Genomic DNA, 21,005 nt, shown 5'->3' with positions numbered 1-21,005 from the left:
AAGTAAATGAAAATTCTGTTGCAACAAAGAAGAGACAAGTAGCTGCTTTGGGTAGAAGGGGAGGACTTGCTGCTATTAATAACCTTGTCAAATTTTAAACATCAGGAAATGCCTTTGATTCACAAAGACTGGCACTTAAAAATAGATATCTTCTAAGTCTACAGCACAGATCATCAGGCCTCCTTAGCGTAGGTGAGGAAATACCTGGTGTATTGCTAAATTTTGGATGTTTTCTCTCTTGATCTAGGTGTTTTAATTCCTTTTAGGTGACCAAGAAGTAGCAGGAATGGTTACCATTGTTTATTTGAAGTTTGGACCTCGGGCTACTGCCTCTCTTTTTATGACATGTTGAGATCCCGTAGTAGCCGGTCATGGGGAAAAGGTCTTAATACCTTCGAAGAGATGTTGGACAGAGAGAAGCAGGACCTGATCTTATGTAAATTCAGTACAACATATAGCACCCATCTGTCTCTAATTTTCTTTTGCCATGATGGGACATAGTAGCAAATGCTCTCTCCCAGGAATGCACTACAAAGTGGTACCAGGATGAAAAAGTAATAGTTTTGCTTAGGCTAGTTAGGGAGGGGGAGAGAAAGGATGAAAAAAAAGGTGGCAATTGAGAGCAGGAGTTTCCTAGATCCACCAACCCCTGGCTTCAACATCACCTTGAATTGACACCTAAAAACCTGTATCACCTAGCTTATGAAAAGTCTCCTGCTCCTCTTTCTGGTGATTGTGGAAGCGTGCTTCCCAACGGCGTGCATCTTCATCCCCTGAATGGTCGTCTCTGGAGCAAGAAACTCTAGAACATTCCTCCCTGGGAGGCACTGCCCCGAGTATCTTCCCTGGGATGGTCTGAACTGGATATTCTCGCTCATGATGTTTTTCATGCTAAAGCCCCCTTGCTGTTATTGGAGATCAATCTGTGGAGATCAGAGAAAGCTCAAGCCCATCTGTTGCAGGTTTCATTGCTTTTTGGAGCGATGCATTGTTTTCAGTAGTATTCGGTTGGTATGGAGAAGATGCATCATCCTTCAATGCTGGCATGGGCAGAGGCTCCTCAGCCAAGGGTTCAATGTGGTCAGTGTGGGATAGGGGTCTGATTCTGCTCCATGAGCTAGCGCTCAACAGAAGGGTAATGTCACAACATAGGAGGCATCCAGGGAACAGACCTGTCAGAGGTTGAAGACCTAAGTGTCAAGAGAGATCTATAAGGTGAATAGGACCTACAGGTCAAACAAAATGCCTCCAAAAACCCTCAACATCAAATGGTGCAACATCAAGCACCTTCATGTGAAGCAGTGATAATGAGATTGGTCTGAGTCCCCTGGAGAGTCAGTTCTCACACACACACAGGACTGAGGAGAATGACTTGTGTTCATTCACAATGCTAAGCAGTTGGACCCAATAGAGGTAACACCAAACTCTTGTATCATAGTTATTAGGCGGTCTCCACCTGTCCCACACTTCATGTACGGAACGTCCTGACAAATCATGTGCTTCTTAAAAGAGTGAGAATCTGAAAGGCAAATGTCACATTCAAAAGACTGAAACCCCAAACCGATGCAATGCCAATTTGAGTTAAAGGAAGAAACACAAGAAAATAAAGCAGGTTTCAGTCAAAAGAAAACCTTTACAAAGGAGATGTAGAGTCCTGGGATCCTTTCTAAGTGAATGGAAAAATACTTGACCCTGCAGTGCCGAATGCAGTTTTTAGAAGCCCTCAAAGTGGCAAGATCACTTTTTCCATATGTTAAATCCTGCATAAAGAGGCTCAAATGCCTACTTTGTTTTTTCAGCTTTGAACACATTAGAATGAAATGGATACTTATATATGGAAGTAGTTTTACAGCTTTAAGACTTTCTGGATTCACATGTTGTATATTATTCCACCATCTAGTGGTTGGGTTAGGAATGGCTCCATTTCCTCCTCCTCTTTTTTTTGTTTTTGTTTTTTGAGTGGGCATCGTCATCACCATTTGGAGGTCTATCCCTCCTCTATGACGCCAGATGTACGTCCAGAAAGCTCCACTGCATGGTCGACATATTCAGGTTCCTTTTATCCGGCATCTTTATACGTGTAGATTCCCTTGCGTTCTTATGGGCTGTCCTGTCCTCTAGTTTGCAAAGGTCTGCACTCAGTTTATGGCGGAGGATCATATGTTAATCCAGAAAGACTTCAGGTTGCAAAACTACTCCTACAGGAAAGTAACCATTTTGTTTTGCAGCGTGCATCTTTCTGGATTCACATGCTGTACAGAGATTACATAGTGGTGTTCTCCTGTCCTGTGGGAGGTTGGGTAGAGAACAAGTCTGTGTTTGCAAAGAGAAGTTTAAGTACTTTTGGTCCCACCTGTGCTTCTTTGATTGCTTGAATCCTAATATAATAATGTTTTGTAACGGTAGGTATAGAGGACCATGTGGTCGCCTGGCAGAAGTCACTGATTGAGACATTAGGTATGAAAGCCAGTGATGGCCCTGTTCCTTCTCATGGAGCACGCCTTTGACCTTTTCTCTAACGCCACTCTCGCTGCTGTGTGACACCTATGTATTGCCTGAACTATCCATCGTGCTATAATTCCCTTTGTAACTGGTAACTCCTTAGTTGCTGGTGAGAAAGAGATGAAAATCCGACTGCTCTTCCTGATTGTTTTGGTTTCCTCTATGTAGCATATCACCGTCCTCCTGATGTCCAGCACGTGTCGGGCATGTTCTGCTCGTGGCTTTGGTTCCTGAAAGAATCCAGGGAGTTTGTCTGATTGACATGGAAGAGTGATACAATCTTGGACAGAAATTTAGGGTTAGATCTCCTTATTATCCTGTCCTGGTGAATCTGAATATACGACTCCTGCACCATTAGGGCCTGCAGTTCACTTCCTCTGCGTGGTGATATTATGACAACCAGGAAAGCAGTCTTTGAAGTGAGGACTTGTAGCACAGTATTGGCTCAAATGGTAGCTTCATCAGTTGCATAAGTTCTAGACTGAGGTTACATGTGGGGATTGCCAGTGTTCTAGCCAGCATTATTAGTTTGCTAGTTCCAGAACCTTTTGACCACTGGTGTCTGGAAAAACCTCTTCCTATCAGGCTCATTGTGTATGCTACAATAGTCACTAGGTGTACCTTTAGTGTGGCGTAAGAAAGCCCTCATCAAGCAAGTGCATGAGGTATTTCAGGACTGTGGTGTCCTCTGATGCAGCTGTGGGAGACTGTCCTTGGTGCACCATTTTCTAAGCTTTTTCCATTTTTGGAGTAACACTTCCTTATTGTTGGTTGTCTTCTTTGAGTACCTCCAAGGTTCTTATTGGCAGCTGGAGATGTCTGTATTCTATACCCACAGTAGCCAGGCCCCCAAGCTGAGCGATTTTACTTTGTGGTTGAACATTTTGGCCCCTGTATGGTCAGAATGTCCTGTCATGTTAGCAGAGACATCACAGTTCCCTGTGCTAGTTCCACTAGGTCGGAGAGCCATGTCTGTCTGACCCACTGCGTTGCTATGGAGGATGAGCATCATGTACACCTGTTTGTACCTCTCTATCACGAGGGGCATTCGTGAAAAAGCTTATGCATATTCCCCCGACTAGTCTATCGATAGGGATTGGCGGACCGGGTACCTGGGTGCAAAGTCTTGACATTTTGCATTCTCTTATGTTGCGACTAAGTCCACCAGTGAGGTTCACCACTTGTTAAAGGTACGCTGTAGCACTTGAGTACCCATTTGTGGATATACTGTTTTTTCCGCTTAGTATGTCTCCTTCTGTGTTCTCCACACCGGCAGGTGGAATGCCACTATCATTACGTTCCCTTGCAATACTCACATCTTCTGGTTTAGGCAAACTTGTTCTGTCATCGCCTGTACTCACTTATGTACTGGGAAGGCTTTTTCTTGTGTGACCCCCTAGGAACATTTTTTGTCTTTCTGTGTGGAACAACTTTTCTAAGTTGACTGAGAAACTTAATTTGTGCAGTGTTTTTATCACCATGTTGGCGTATTACTTGCACGGCTGGTATGACTTTACCTTTATGAGCCAGTCGCTCATGCAGGGGTAGACATGGTTCCCCTTCCTCGCATGTGTGTTGCTAGTGTAGCCAGGCATTTTGTGAACACCTGCGGTGCTGATTTTAATCTGAAAGGCAGCAGAGTGAACTGGTATTTGACCTGTCTACTACGAATCTTAGAAAGTACTTGTGCCTTTCATTCACTGTCACGTATATGTATGCAATTTTGTGGTCCACTGTTGTCAAGCAGTCCCCCTTGTTGAGGAGTGGGATGACCTCGTGTAGTGTAGTCATTCGAAACTTCTGAGTTTAGATGTACTCATTGAGGGTCCAGATGGGCCTTAATCATAATTTAGCTTTAGGGACGGGGAAGTATACAAAGACCACTTCTTGCCCTCTTTCTGACTTTGGTACTCTTTATTTAGCCTTGTAAAGCAGATCGGCCACTGCTTTTTTGGGGGGGAGGGGGGCGAAGGTGTCCTTATAGTTTGGCGCCCTGCCCTTGGTTTTATGTTGGGTGGTGTTTTTAATACTTCTATGCAAAATCAATGTTGGATTATGTTGTTTGTCCATTTGCCGGAGGTGATGTTTTGCCACTCTTTGTTCTGCACCCTACAGGGGTTGAGTGGCAGGGGCAATGTGTTGCAGAGTCAGTCACTTGGTGGTGTGTTGAGCTCCTCTAAGTGCTGCTCCCCTTTCAGAAACATGGTCACGAAAGGGATGCCTTTGCTGACTTGAGTTCTGCTACTGTGTTATAGTGCTGTGGCTCAGTTACTGTGTAGCAAAACAGGCACTGGAGGCTGTTGGCTGTGAACCTCCTCATGAAGGCATTCTCCTACAAGGCATGGCTCATACCCTGAATTGGCCTCTGAGCTGTAGGACAGCATCGATCTTCCATAGTCAGTATCGGTTTACATTCTCTGGAGGAAGTCATCCACTGCTATTCCGAAGAAAAAAAAAGAGAAAATACTGACAATTCCAGACCCAACCACTAGATGATAGAATAATGCCTAGGATGTGAATCCAGAAAGATTCAGCGGCACAGAGTTATTCTACAGTCATGGATTCCCAAAATCCAGTGACGAACAACATGATGCTGCACTTCTCCGATGCTTTTTCTTACATTTAACTCCAACTTCACCCACCAGGCCCAATATGTTGGTCATCTCCTCTGAATTCTCAATCTTTGTTTTAGCTACTCCCCCCCAATACAGCCCCTTATCAGCTAATGGAAGCCCACCGAGCAGGTTAATCTCCAGGGACCGAAATGCCTTTCAGCATCACTAGGTGTCATGGAAAATATCCAAAAAGGGAAGATGCAGTGAATGAGGTAACAACAAATCACCAGGTACCAAATGGATAAAGATGGCTGCTGGGAAAGAGAACATTAGGACATGGGGTCAATTAGAACAAGCCAACAGCTGAGAACCAGTTAGAACAAGTGAAGAGGAGAACTTAAGACTATCAGCAGCTCAAAATCTATGCTGTCTCTACAGAAGCTGCAGACACCAACTGTCTCAATACCGATAGCCAAGGTGGGCTTCTCCATTCCTCCACTGCACCAGCAAGAGCCTCAAAATGACATCTAAGAATCGTCCTAGCTTGAAAAATGGAGAAAAACAAATCTATGCACAGCAAGGGCCAAAATCAGACATGAACAAAAGAGAAAAATATGGTAAACAATAACTCTTCAAAGAAATTAATAGAAAAACATGCCCCTTAAATTAGAGGATGCAAACCTGAAACTAAGTCAGAGTGAGGTTTCAAGTAAGCTTTCTCTCCCACTGACAAGGCAATTCATTTAACAACACACCCACACTAAGAAGACACTTCTCGTTTAAGTCTAAAAGCTGTATACCTCCCATTGAGCAGGCAGGCCCAGTTCAAGCTGCCTAACCTGATCTTCAAAGCAATCAATGACCTGGTCCCCTTTACCTCCCAACTATCTGCTTTAAACACAACCCAGCTAGATTGCAGGGATCTGCCAACCTTCATCAAAGTTCTCAAACCACATCCTCTACCAACCGGCTTCCAATCCTGCTTTGGCACATTATATTGGTCCTCTCTTCTGGAATGCCCTTCAACTACAGCACAGGTCTGCTTCCAATCGTCCATACCCTTCCATCCATGCCTTCCAATCTTCAAGACTACCTTAGGAAAACCATCTCATAAATGAGGAAGTCCACCAGTCCAGCCTTCCTGACAGCTCTTATCACCCTTAGCTCAAGGGATTTGTCTTCCTTTCCTTACATTCTTCCACACAAATATATCCATTACCCATCACTATCCTAGGCACCGAATAATTCTTTAATACACTGTTTCTGTTCCGGGTAATATGGCAACTTAAGTAATAAATATGAAACAATACTGTAGCACCACTTCTAGCAAATAAAAAAAAGGCACCCAGCGCCTACCCTGGGCCTGTGGTTGGAAAAAGGTGGTTACTACAGACCTAAAAATGTATTGTGCATGCGGAGGTTTTACTTTGTTCTAATAACTGTTTACAAGTCTAGGGTAGCAGCCGGAGGAAGGACAAAACACCAGTAGAACTGTAAACTGCAATAGACACAGTTAAGGTTAAGATGAACGCATATTCTACTTGCGGTCTGTAGCGGAAAAAATCCATTAGTTGGAAAATAATGACTCCCAATGACAACTGCTGTTCATGGCATAAACTGGTCCACAGTTGATCTGCATAGAAATGCCTCAAAGTCTACATATATCTTGCTATAGATTCTGCCCACTTTTTTGCAGTGCAGCAACCAGTACATAGGTGTGATTAGAAGGCAATTTCTTCAAAGGATGACACAAAATGAGCCAGCAGCAAGGTTTGCAAGTCCTAAACGTGTTCAGTAGATATGTCTTTTCACAGGGATTACACATGGCTGTTCAAACTTGAACCCAAATCTTGAATACAAGTCAGGGCATCACTTGAACATCCCCAGTCCACCCTGTGGTATTATAGCAGTGAACAGTTTACAATGTATGTGCTCTTTAATGCCACAGAACAGTCAGGACTGTGACTAAGATAGGAATGCCCAGCATTTTTAGAATGGAGTTCAGTTAAGAGTAGAAAAGCAGCTGAGCAACATTGCGCTATAAAGCTGTGCAGAATGAAGCATCATTTAAAGATATCCTAAAGAGCTTCTGACTGGTGTCTGTACCTTTATCAACCTTACATACCCTTTTATCCATGCCTTTCTACCGCAGTGCATTCCTTTGCTAGTAAAAGTAATACTTTTAGCGTTGAAGCACAGCAAATATTCCATCTACATTTTTTACACTCTGTCCCAGTCCTTCCCAATGTACTTCAAGGACTTTCTACAGATCACCCAACTTACCTGCTTTGGCCAGCATGGAAGCCAAGAGCTTGCAAACAACAGATCCCCTCTTCCTCATCTTGCACTGCTTGCTGTAGGGGAAGTACGGAATGACACCAATGATATTCTTCGAGCAGGACGTCTTCAGGGCATAAGCCATGATTAGCAGCTCCATGACCGCTGTGTTCACGTCCCTGCTGCAAGAACCAAATATACAAAACTCTTTACATCAACATAGGATTCCAACCAACTCACACACAATGCACAGAAGCACTGCTGGGGTAGGTCTCCATAGCAGGTCTCCATGTTAGGGTTGGATTTACACAATCATTTCTAAATGAGAGTATTAGTTGTTTATTGCCGTTCCTAACACAACAGCAGGGGGCACACATGTCAAAGCGTCGGTATCTTTTCTATGCCATTAAAAAGACCATTTGCTTTGAAAGCACTTAACCAAGCAAGGAACCTCTCAAAAAGAATTCTGGTGTGTATTATAAAGCTACTAACCACACATTTCAATATGCAGGTAGGTAAGGGCCAATGGCAACCCAATATGTCAGCAAATACATCATGCATCCAAAAATGAATATTTGACAAAATAGATGCTGCTGCACACTCGTATCAAATTGCCGTCTGAATAGCTTCTAACCACTTTCAACCTGTACATGTTCTACGCAATTACCCTTTGTCTCTCAATCACCTCACGGCATACATTGTGGTCCTATAGAACACTGAAGGCTGACTGACAAAAAATGGTGTTGCGGGTTGGGCTGGGATAAAGAACTGGAGCTGCCAGCTGAAACATGGGGAGTGGACTTAAACTTCTGATGATTTGAAAGTCTAGTCTGCGATGCTGCACACATTGATGTTGGGGGATGAAGAAGGGGATCAGGGGAATCGAAATGTCACAATTGAGTGATCAGAACGAAAATGCCATCTGTGTACATGTCGTAGAGGTCCATATCAAACATTGTTTTAGTTAATATATATTGCTATCTTTGCTGTTCATGATAAAATTATGAATAAATCTTAAAAACATACTTCCTGGAGCTAGAAGAAAAAAACCTGAAGAGGGGTATTAGTTGAATACCCTTCGAGGTTTTCAAGTGTTTAAGAAAATTATGCTTGTGAAGACAAAGAAAAGGCAATCTTTGGCAAAGTCAACAGGTCTCACCTTTACCAATGGGTGCTCACTATTGGCTTTGCCATTTTTTCGTGCCCCAAGATGGCTGCTAAGTATGCACATGCACAGATGGGGTCCTCTTTGCCAATGTTTGTGATGCAATTCAAGTAGTACAAGTGGTGCTGGCACAGGTAGCAGGTGGCGACAGTGGGGGAGGGAAGGGTCACTCTGCACTGGGGATACAAGGAGAAGCCTCAAGGTGTGCAGAGACAGATGGGGGTCAGAACAGTGGAGAGGTTACTACAAGCCCATGTACCTTTCCACAAAATGCCATGGCTTTAAGGACAGACCACTCAACCAATCACAACTCACAAAGATACAAACATCTGACTAAAAACCAACTCTCCGTACTGTATGTATGTATGTATGTATGTATGTATGTATGTATGTAGTACTTTATTGGTAACATGAGGTTGCCACCAACAACCTGTAAGCAAGACTCAATGAGAGAGTGACTGGGACTCTTCTCAGAGGGCACAGCCATGAAAACATTTTAATGCCTTAAAGTTTGATGTCAAAAGACAATGTTTCCTTCACTGCTTACGCTTATAATAAATTTACTCACTTATATAGATATGTAATTATGATTTGTCATTTTGAATCTAGAAAATGTTAACACCTAATACTTCTAATATTGTCTATGTCATTCTCTACTAGGATACAAGGCCAACCAGTCAATAATACCAGGGCTAATTAACTATAGCAACTACTAAATGTAACACAGAGGGTGTGTCCAGACATTCTGGCCTTGCCCTTTAAAACACTAGTCATCTTTGCTGCCATACCTGTACTTTTGTCCCCCCTCCCTAGTCCCTTGTTTTCCAATCTATCGATTGGAGAAATAGGCACAGACCTTCCCCTCGCATGACTCTTGTGCCATGCTACATACTCCCGACCCCCCATCTCCTCTGCCTACGCCACCATGTTCATATCTGTATTTTCCTTTTCTTTTTTTTACAATCCCAACTGCCTAGCCATGCTCGCTTGTACTTTCTTCCCCACCCACTTATGTTCATCATTTTTACCACCTATTCTCCACATTAAACGCAAGGTTCTCTGTTCCAGTTTCATAAAGTATATTGGACTAAAGGCCCAAAATTCCTGAGGAAACGGCCTTATTTCCCAACATCTGAAACCTACATTCAGCATCCGCTCACGTTTTCCATCAACAATAGTTCAAGCATGTGAAACACTGATGCTGATCTCTGGATGTGCCAGGCCTTCAACACTAACACCATTAGTCCTAGCTTGAAATGCAAACCAAATCACAAGTGGTCCTGAAAACTGAGCTGTTCAGGCACATTCTCAATTGAACACTAATCAGAATGGGGTCAGACGACATCCTCACCTATTCTAACAGACTATAACAAACATTTAATTTTTGACATGGCTCCCAGTGCTCTGGTGAAGCAAAAAGGCGACACAGCGCTTCAAAGACAACACCAGGAATGAATAAATACATTTTCCTTGTAAGCTTATAGCTGGAAACCCCTATTGCACCAAGAACAATCCTTTAGTGTCTTTTTAAGCCTGCCTAACAACCTTTAACCTTCAACTCTCTCCCTTCAGCTGCTCCTCCAATCTCTCCCTTCTCATTTTTTTAGTTGCCTATTAAGGAGAGTATATCACGTTTCCTGGATTTTTACTCAACTGTGACATCCTCATCACCTTCTGCCTCATTTCCCCTCCTCAGCACTCCTGCCATCCATCCATACTTCCTCTTTAATTCTTCACTCAGTGGTGATGGAAAACACTAGGTTGACCCTAAGACTTTTTGACACTTGCGTATTGCTTGCAATTCTTGTTTCTAATGGCACATAAACGTTACTCTTTCTTCTTAGCAGGAAATTTAGACGTGGTTTTAAAAAATACTTTCCCGCCTGAGGCTTGATACCCAGTATCAAGCCTCAGACTTTTTTCATCAGTAAAGAAATACTGTTAAAATTGATCTTTATCATTTTATTACTATTATAATTACAATACTTGTAGGGTGCAGTGTATTTGTCTGACGGGGTCTATGGGGCTCATTTCTTGCAAAATGTAGGTCTAACGTAAGGTTTTTAACCTTTGCACAATTTTAAGTTTAATGAGTAATTGCACCTTGTTTTTGTATGAATCAACGCATTACTTGAAAAACTGGATATGGCTGAAAGTCTAGCGCCATTGGCAGAGTCTTGGGGTGGAATGTGACACTTTGTAATCTGTTAAGAATTTTAGGTATTTGTACACTATGGGTCAGGTCATTCAGTCTCAGATCTATCAAAACCACACTCTAAAGCTCACAGGCATCTTATTAAGAGCCCTTTTTTTCTGCCTCAGACATCATGATAAACCACGACTGAAAAGGTCATGAACCTCCATTTATGTTATCCTTAAAGTGCAGTCACTTCTCCTTTGCTGAGAGATCATTGCTTCCTACACACCTTTGCAGTCATAATGAGGTTCCAATATCCCCAACTAAGAAGAGCCACAAACAAGCAGACACAATGCACACCAGTCTGAGGGACGATCAGGATCTTCTCCCTACAGTGTAAACACTGCAATAATCAAGCTTGGCCGAAGTGGTGTTTCAAATGCTGAAAAGCTCAAGGCTCAATGAAGACACAGAGGAACACTGCATAACCCGATCCCGGTGATTATGATACCGGGCAGACAGATGCAGCTGGATATTCATTCCAAAGGTCCATTCCCCACCCACTACCTGTCTTCCAGTGAGCTTCATCCCCACACACCTTTTGCCTTTCAGCCAACCTCTTCCAAACAAAACCTCATTGCTCCAATCAGCTCCTTCCCACTCATTTCCCAGGTCCCTCCCTACATTTTCCACAAACCCAAACTCCTCTCCTGGAATATCCCTGAATGTAACCAATTAACAGGCTAGGCTCCCTGAGCATTCTGCCACAGCCTCAAGCCAATTTACACACATTTGATGCTCTTACTCTAGTCTGTGCCTGCTAATGAGGCAAAAATGAATTATATATATATATATATATATATATATATATATATACATACATACATACATACATACACTTTACTAAAAGTAAATAAACATAATATGTGCAGCAATACACCTCGAGAAGCTTCAATACATGAATGGGTTAGAATAAATGACAAATCATGCTTTGTGGTGCTGGCACAGAGGATGACCAAGACAAACAAAATAAATAATTACCAAGGCATTGTCTGAATGATGAAGATATCTTGACCACGAACTGATTCTTTTATTTCCACTCTTGTTTCTGAAAATATGAAAGTGAAGTGAAAAGTCATCATCTGGACTTGAACGCAGGCTCAAAATACAAACATACCACGTCCCAATCACGTGCGACATTTGCTTAGCAAGTTAGCACACAGAACTAAGTACTGATATGTTCAAACAACACTCCACATGCGAAGTGCCAAGACATTTAATATGCCATGAAAAAAAAGCTGCTCCCTTGTCATACTGTTAACCGCCCTGCACCTGAACTCTCAACAGATTGGTGCTGCGATCACTGCTGGTGGTTTTTTCCAAATGTTGCCTCTGATCCCAGTGTGCCACTGAGTGACGAAGTGAGGAAAAGTTACTGCTATTACCCAGGAAGTCTACCGTTCCAACAAATCATACCCATTTTAGAGACTCAGAGCAGTCACTTAAAAAATCCTGAAAACTGGATCAAAAAAAGCCAATTAGTGAGTCTCTTGGTATAGCTCCAACGCAATACAATAAGACATATCAGGGTCCCCCTGGCCTCCAAGCGTTACCTCAACTGGATGTCATGAATACTCAGAAGCTGGAGATGCGTTCACCAAACTTTCCTGCAGGGTGTGGAGGCAGTGTACCAGCACAACTTGATGTGGCCTGTTACAGAACCCCGTTGTGGGCCCTAAATGCTCAACTTCTCAGTAGGTAAGTGTACCCTTCATATGCCTTTTTATATAGTCTGTCACAGGGCAGTATATCTTTGCTGCAGCGCCTTGCTAAATAAGGACATCCAATTAAGCCATGGCTGGAGTGGGGGAGCGGGTACAACCTGGTTTCCGCCCACAGCCTCCAGCACAATGGGGAGAGCAGACAATGGCCCTTTAAGTGCAGACATGCTGAAACACTTGAGATTACAGGGTCACGCTAATGGGACCAAAGGAGGTGTCATGGATGAGATCCTACAAATCTCATACCCTCCTTATTCGCAGACATGGCACCATCACACTGCATATTACAGGGCAGAGCTAACAGATCACAGACTCAAAGGCAATCTCCAAATGCACATTAACAAATGGATAACGATCTCAGTAGAAGAGGAGAGTCGAGGTGACCTGCAAACTCCATTTGTTTGAACCCCCTTCTAAAGCTTTACTTTCATGTATCGAATGTATGAAGTCTGTAATTTAGCTTAAGGGAGGCAACAATTAATTTGAAGGGGTATGCATGAAAGTTGGGAGGTACATATAGCTATGATTCTATGTCGAGACCGGAGGCAAGGATTAGGCTTAAACTTTCTCCACTTTATTACACCAGCAACCATTAAACGTTATGTAGATCGACATTAAACTACATCCGCCCAAGTTCGGAGACAATGGGCGGATTTAGTAATGATTATCTCAATTTGGAGATTTAAAGTCTGGTTTCAAGTTCTGATGGAACTTTCTTGGGATTTTCCAATCCCTCTTCCCCTGTTTCAAGGTCTTCTCTGGAATCCCCGAGGGAATCCTCATCACCTGGTTCTAGCAGGCTCCCTCTGTCTCATGGCCTGGTGGATTACAGGGAACATTGGAAAGTCCCAGTAATTTCTGGAGAGACTGCTGTGTTGCTCTAGAGCCTGGGCAGATAGCACAAATAAAAGATCTTGATCCGTCTGGTCTCGATGTCTGGGTTGGTGTTATCAATGGCAAGTGGATCCCTTGGGGGCAGACATTGTCTGCAGTCTGAATTTTCTGGTGCCCTTCTGGCTTATAGGTTCATTAATACATTTAGATCTGCCATTTTGGCTAGCCACTTGCTGATAGATGGACACCAGTTGGGGAACACCATCTGGTTTGTAAATTTCTGAGAGGTATTAGTTTGTCAGTTCCACCAGAACCATGGTGTGCAAAATTATGGGGCGTTAATGAGGTTTTCATTTGGTTAAAATCAAGGCCTTCAAATAAGTGGCTGCCAGGAAACAGAAGCTGGCAACGTTATCCACCCTGTTTTGTTTGAGCTCCTTTTGAAGAGTTTCAAATGTGAGCGTCATGAATGTAACAGTTGGGGTATTCATTCCAGATGGACAGAGTTGTAACTCAAGAAATGTGTCATATACAGCATTTCCAGATGTTCCAAAGCTGTGTGTTAGAGCAGTGAAGGCTTATGAGTCTATGACAGAGGATCTTCGCCCTCAGGGTGAAAGGTAATTAATTACTCATTGCTCTCACTAAACCTCACAAAGTGGATTCTGCCGCTACCATTGCTAGATGGGTCCGATGGCCCATGCAGGAAGAAGGGATTCACATCTCTCAGTTTGGAGCTCACTCTGTGAGATGGACAAAGCAAACACAAGGAGATGATGGAAGGACAGCTGAAACTTTTCTGACACTCACCCCCAGTCACAGATCTGGGTTGAAGCCATCATCATTCTTTAGCTCACTTCGCCACCCCACTTCAGACACAGCTATATGCAAATCAGTCATGACCCTGTGCCTAATGGGAACAGTCCAGCCCGAACTGCCAAGCCATGTCTTCACTGGACCGCAAACAAGCATCCTGGGACCGGTTTCGGGCTAACAGCTCTCATCAGCCAGGCTAGTTTAAATCCAGTGGCAAAGTGAGCAAGGGACTCACATCTGGGCATACCCTGCTAACTTAGGGCAAACAAAGCAAACACAAGGAGATGATGGACAGAGCGCTGAAACTTTTCTGACACTCACCCCCAGTCACAGATCTGGGTTGAATCCATCATCATTCTTTAGCTCACTTCGCCACCCCAGTTCAGTCTGTGATGTGGGGCATGGCTTCCAAAGCTTTTTCATTTGGAGCTTGATTGGAGGGCATTTTCAATGCATTGGACTGGTCCTCACATTCTATATTTAAAAGGTTTTACTTCCAACCAGTTTCGAATCTGGCATCTCTGGTGGTGGTGAAGCTTTAAACTAGCCTAAACCCATCTCCGGTCCAGACATATAATGAAAAATGTCCTAATTACTGTAACGGAAACTTTCAATTCTATTGAGGACTCGGAGGCGAGGATTAGTCCACCCTTTTTTCTGACTAGATTAGTATGCCCACCCAATATGATGTAATGTTAGAATATGAAGATGTTTAGTTAATGGGTATGTATTGTCATGCAAATAATGAGTCGTTGATAATTTCTTGCCTTGACAGAAATGCCTACATTTTGTGTTTTTTCCAGCATTGTTTGATGATCTTTGCCCTAAAGAAGTGGTGGAAACAAAAACTTTACATCATTAATTTGTTTTCTTAGGGACATATTAGAATAAAAAGGAGTGATCCTCTGAGAAGTCGGTTGTGTTCGTAGGAAGAAAGAGGAGGATAGAATGTCTCCAGAGAATGTTGAGAGGTTCTGCAGCGATTGGATGGACTGTTTGTTTCTTTTCCCAAGGACCCAAGAGAAATGTAGTTTAGTGTTGATCTACAAACCGTTTAATGGCTGCTGGTATAATAAAATAGAGAAAGTTTAAGCCTAATCCTCGCCTCTGAGACTTTAATGGAATTACAACTTTGTCTAATAAGAAAGCTATGAAATATTTCATTAACAGACAGATGCAGTTATTGTACCCAATTATTGGTTATGGGTGAAAAGGACTAACAATAACTTCCTTTTAAGAGTGACCATCTTTCTTCTGGAGCATCCCACCATGCTATTCAGCCTCTAACTAGCCTGTTCAAGCACTCTTACAAGTGAAAGACACTTCCAATTAGCAGTAATCAACATTTAGAAAAGGCTGCTGTTTGCAGGGGGTGGGAGGGGGGTCTGCTATAGTAACATTTTTGATAACTCAAAAACTGTACTTGTGTGTCCCAAATAACCTTAAGAGAAATGTTAAACCTGAGTGAGGTTGTCTCCAGTGCTAAGATGATTACATGCAGGCAAGCAGAGATTAGGCTTGTTATGAGAGCTCAACTAAGTAGATATCAGCAAAAAGGGACCATGGCATAGCATGAAATACTCAGCTGGAATGTAAATCTTATCAAGTAGGTAATTATGCGACAGAAAATTTGGCCACATATCTACAGAAGGGAGATATAGGCAGACCTGTGACACAGATCAAAGAAGGATTTGAAAAATGGGGAGATTTTATTATGTAATTATCCTTTGTTTTCTCTATCAAGTGTGTATTGTGGCTGGACCAGAGCGTACAAGTACAAATCCTTCACTGACACCGAGTGGTATGCCATAGTGAAAGGCATGATACAGAGCACAGCCACAGTATGAATATTTATATGTGCCCCAAATATCAATACCCTTGCTTTTTTTTGTGTGTGTTTTTTTTAAAATAGTGACAGAAAACGTCCTTGCTTGCTGAGATGCAACTCTTGCTATACTGCTTACAAAAGAAAAGATCAACAGGAATGGAAATCTTTCAGACCACTCCTTATAATTAATATCAACAATAGCCTTAAGAAGGTATTGACACTGACTGTGGGATCTACTATTCAAGAGTATCAACTGGTAAATTCATGAAGAAAACTTCGACATTTGGGCTGGGTGGCACCTGTTTCAGATGAATCTCTGCGATACGAGAGTACTTTGTTGCTCGCTGAAGCAAATTATGCTATATCAAGGAAATGGCCATCTTAGCCACTCAGTGTAATCTGGTATTTGCTTTGGCACTACTCTTGCTTGCCTTTGTGGGAAAATGTTTGTGGGTAGAGGGATCCAAGTAGCTAATCAGTCTTATTTTACGAGGTGTAATAGGCAGAGGAGTCTGGGCTAGTGGTGGGTCTACATATTAAATGGTCAAAATATTTTTGGGGTCCGACGGAGAAAGGGACACATACTGAAGTTACTGTGATAAGAAAGCCTTTTCAATTTCTGGGGGTATAAATTAGTATAAACAAGTTCAACATTTATGAGCTAAACAAATGGGACGCTCACAGCCATGGAGATAAAGGTGGATTAACAGTTGAAGATTCCGATATCTTTGATGGGGACAATTTCATGAGCTACAACGATCCTTGTGCCCTTGCCACTCTACTTATTTCAGGGTATTCACACAAGGCTGTCGAACTTTGTTCTCTGAAGGCTGGACTCTGCTACTGTACTTGTTTTGGATGAGGAAATCCATCTAGGATTGTGTTAACCACACTAAAACGTCTTTATTATATTTGGAGGGTTAGGGGCACATTTTGAATTCTGTGTCAGGATCAGAGGTGAGGATTAGGCTGTTATTTCTTCGCTTTTTATTAACCAGCAGCCATTAAAACAATTATGACAGCAGGAAATAACAATAAAAAAAAAAAACACAGTCTCATGAACCACTGGGAAATAGCCCGTCCAATCCACAGCTATTAATGCCCTGCAAGATCCTCTGTGGATGCTCCTTCTTCCGCTTTGTTTGTTGCTCCACCAGCCTCCAGTTAAGTGCTCTTTCCTCAATATTGTTTTATACGCTTTGGGCACTATATCTTCGTTTGGTACTGTTAATGTGGGCCAGCTACGGTCTCTAGGGATTATCATCGTACCCCTGGGTCATTAACCGTCTTTTAGTTTGCAGCACAGCCATGGGAACGTTTCCCGTTCCTCCAGGGCTGCATTCAGTGTCAATTTCTGGGCTCATGGGCGCGTCGGGCGAGACTGCCTGAGGGCAGCGTCCCAACAGATTCTTCCCGCTCAGTGCACTCCACTCCCCCGGTGAGTCCGTTTTACCTGTCAATTTCACTCAGTGAAGGGCGTCAGCTGCTTTCTCCTTATGGGGGCTGTGTTTGGTGGCATTTTCAATGAATCTGAGCCCCCCCCCCCCCCCCCCCCCCCCCCCGGATCCTGAACACCGATGTGTGGGCAAGAGCTGAACATAATTATCCGGGGCAAGAGCTGAATATATTATCCGGGACACAGCTCCGTCGGTTTATCCCCCCCCCGCCCACCCCAACATAAATAGTATACAGGGGTGTGTGTGTGTCCCAGGGCCTTTCTCATTTGCGGGAGCTCACTGTTTACCCCACAGTAAACCTTTATGTATCCTACATGGCTTTCCACCAGTTATTATAGCCCTCCTTCTACACACATATCTACTAGGTCTGTACTCAGCCACTATAAAGATGCAGGACCTTGCGGAGTATATGAGTAAGGACTCCAAAGAGTACAAGGTGGAGGATGAGCATGAAATAACCTACCTCCCTTTGACGATGATATCTGCCAGTGTATGGATGTTTCCAAAAGCAATTTAACAGGTTGTGGCGCCCTTGGAGAAGAAAATCCTTCAAATGCAAACACAGAGCAAACCCCACACTCCCAGGGAAGACACCTTTGGCTCCTACACCTCCAGGGCAGCCTCAGGCACTATCAGCCACTAAGCGCAAACGACCCCGATGTCTACCTGGATTCTTTTTCACACCGCAAAAGGGCCATCATGGAGTCCCAACACACCCTCCCGGAATTCCCCCATCCCAAGTACTTCTGGGGGGTTCATCCTTTTCTCCCCCTCCTCCAGACCCCTTGGATGGGGATGATTCTCCTACAGAAACAGACGGGGAGGGTGACAGGCCTGGGTGCCCATCCAACAATCCTTCCTCTCTGCAAGGGGAATCCAAGTCTGATAAAGGCCCTGCAGCCTCAGATTCAGACATGCTGGACCTGGATGACTTGTTGCAGCCACGTTCTGCGGAGTGAGGCTCCAGGTCCAAAGGCAGCCGCATATGTGGCAGGCCGGCTGCGGAAACCTTTGGACAAGAAGTCAGTAGCCGCCTTCGGGCTGAATGCACAAACCCATCCTTGGGGTAAAGTCGTTCTCACCACTGATATATGGGCCAGGATGGCCACCTTTTAGGCCAAATTTGTAAGGGACCCCAAAAAGGGGAAAGGTCGTTCCTGGCACTCCTGTCAGGATAAACGATTATACGTGGCAGGCCCCTTGCCCAAGATCTTAGGCATGGCTGAAGATGCTAAGGCATTTGGTACCCTTATCTCCCCCGAAGCCGTATTGGGATGGGCTCAAAGAGCCATAATCTTTTTGAGAAACATGAACTGCGCAATTTCCACTGAATGGCGCATATCCTTACTAATAAAAATAGATCCCCCAACTAGGGGAGTTAGTGACATCTGAAGCAGGTCCCATTGAGGAAGGGGGCCTCTTTGGAGATCCCTTCATTAGGGAGTTAGGAAAATACACAGAATATTTTTGCCAACGCCGGTCGTAGCAGGGGGAAGATTGGCCGGCCGTGTCATTTACCAAGCCTGCTCCAGAGTATCAGGGCTACAATGGGCTAAGTGACAGAACTTGTCCCATTTCTGCAACGTCTATCCCACTAGAAGTTACCCCCACCATAAAGGTTCGAGAGGGATTTCCAGTAACAATGCATTCTACAACTCATCTCAAGGTGAGTGTTCAACCTCTTTCGGCATCATAAATGGGGGCAGATTGTCAAAAAAACAATCACAACTGGGAGGCTCTTACGTCGGATGCATGGGTGCTTCAAACAGTGAGAGGTTTCCAAACAGAGTTCTGCGGTTACCCATTCCAGCCACAGAGGCCGTGCCCTCTAATTTTTTCCCAATCCCAAACCGATCTAGTAGATGCTGAGATTTCACAACTCTTGGAGTAGACAGTGATTGTTCAGGTCCAATTACATCCCTATGGTTCCTCAGCAACCTTTTCCTATTGGAGAAGAGGGACGGGGGCCAACGCCCAGTAATAAATCTAAAAGAGTTTGAGTGGCTGGTCTTCCGCAACTTCAAAATGGAAGGGATCCACCTCCTCAGGGATTTATTGCAGGCAAACGATTGGATGGTGTACCTAGATCTAAAAAAAAAAATGCTTCTCTCATGATTCCTATATTTCCTCCTCACAGTTGCTTTCAGCAATTCCAATGGAGATCTCAGATTTCCAAATTTACCTCCCTCCCTTTCGGTCTATCATCCGCTTCATGGTGCTTCATCAAGGTCCTAAAAACTGTGGTGGAACACCCGAGAGCCAGAGGGATCAGGCTGCTCATCTATTTATAATAAATGTGTTGCTTTGGTAGGGTACGTCCCCAGCCCCTTTTCTCTTCCTTGTGGGGTACCCCATGGCTCGTCCTGAGTCCAACCCTTTTTAACCTGTATATCACACCCTTAGCTAATCTCAAAAGAATTTCGTCTTTCTGTAGTAAGCTATGGCGATTACACCCAGATAGTGGTTTTCATTTTTGGAAACCAGAAGGCCTCAGCGGCTAACTTCCACAGCTGTATGAAGCAGATCATCAAATGGATGTCCAATATTTTTATCTTTAGGTTAGTTCTTCTTCAGTCTTTACCTCTTTTTCTTCTTCCCTTCCACGGTCTGGTTTAACTGGCAGTGCCAAGACGCCCACGGGCATACGTGTGCTTTATAAAATGTATGTTTATTCATTTAGACGATATCCTTCTGTTGGAATAATGCCCAAAGAGATTATGGAGTCATCTCCAAATGAACATCAACCTTCTGGAATCTCTCTGCTTTGAGGTGAACGAGAAGAAATGTTCTCCTATGCCCTCCCAGACCTTACAGTTTATGGGGTTCATGATAGACTCAATCCAGGCCACTCTGATCTTGGTGAGCTTCCAAGATGGAAGGCTCAACCACAAACTCAGAAGGACCTTAGCCAGACTCACGACCACCCTGAGACAAACTTCCCGCATTGTGGGTCTATCATCCTCCATATAAGCCATCTTCCCAGGTCCCCTTCATTATAGGGCCTTAAAATGCCTCAAGATCTTCTACCTTCAACCAGGTCTCACATATTCTTAATTGGTTCGCCTCTCGGAGGAGGTCAAAGAGAAGCTGCAATGGTGGATCCCACATATGGAAGCCTGGAACAGGTGTGACATTTTTGGTTCCCAGCCAGATCTGGTTATCGAATCAGATACCAGCGGCTCGGATTGGGGTGCTTGTTGCAGGGAGTTCTCCACAGGAGAAGAATGGTCCTCCGCAGAGCAATCCCTCCATATAAACTGCCTGGAACTTATGGCGGGGTCCTTTGCAGTGAAATGCTGAAAAAAAGGACACAGCCCAATGTAGTGTCCTTCTCAAGATAAGACAAGGTAGCAGCAGTCCGCTATATCAATCACCTCAAAGGAACTAAATCGAAGACCCTATCAGATTTGGTTCTAAACTTCAGGTTCTATTGCCTGGGCAACCAGATCTCCGTAATGGCGGAGCACTTGCAGGGGACGCCCAATTAGGTAATGGACTCACATTCAGATCACTAGGGGGATGTCAGCCTTTGGCAACTCCACCCCCAAGTGTTACTAGAGATAAAATTCAAGTGGGGCCTATTCACCATGGACCTGTTTGCCTCCCGTTTGGATCACCAACTGGACATGTACTGCAGCTGGAGGCTGGACCCC

At 43.8% G+C, this 21,005-nt stretch overlaps 1 protein-coding gene across 2 annotated transcripts in view; it reads right to left on the bottom strand.

Moving 5' to 3' along the window:
• Positions 1–21,005, bottom strand: part of PRPSAP1 (phosphoribosyl pyrophosphate synthetase associated protein 1) — a 188,928-nt gene that overhangs the window by 80,328 nt on the left and 87,595 nt on the right. For both annotated transcript variants that reach the window (XM_085616928.1, XM_085616927.1), the window contains exons 3-4: positions 11,678–11,744; positions 7,341–7,516 (exon numbers count right to left, since the gene is read on the bottom strand). In XM_085616928.1, the coding sequence (XP_085473054.1) occupies positions 7,341–7,516; positions 11,678–11,744 (243 nt within the window). The remainder of the gene's footprint in view (positions 1–7,340; positions 7,517–11,677; positions 11,745–21,005) is intronic.

The sequence above is a fragment of the Triturus cristatus genome, chromosome 7 (genome assembly GCF_964204655.1).
Source record: "Triturus cristatus chromosome 7, aTriCri1.1, whole genome shotgun sequence".
Classification (NCBI taxonomy): Eukaryota; Metazoa; Chordata; class Amphibia; order Caudata; family Salamandridae; genus Triturus; species Triturus cristatus.
This window is presented reverse-complemented; position numbering and strand designations above follow the sequence as displayed.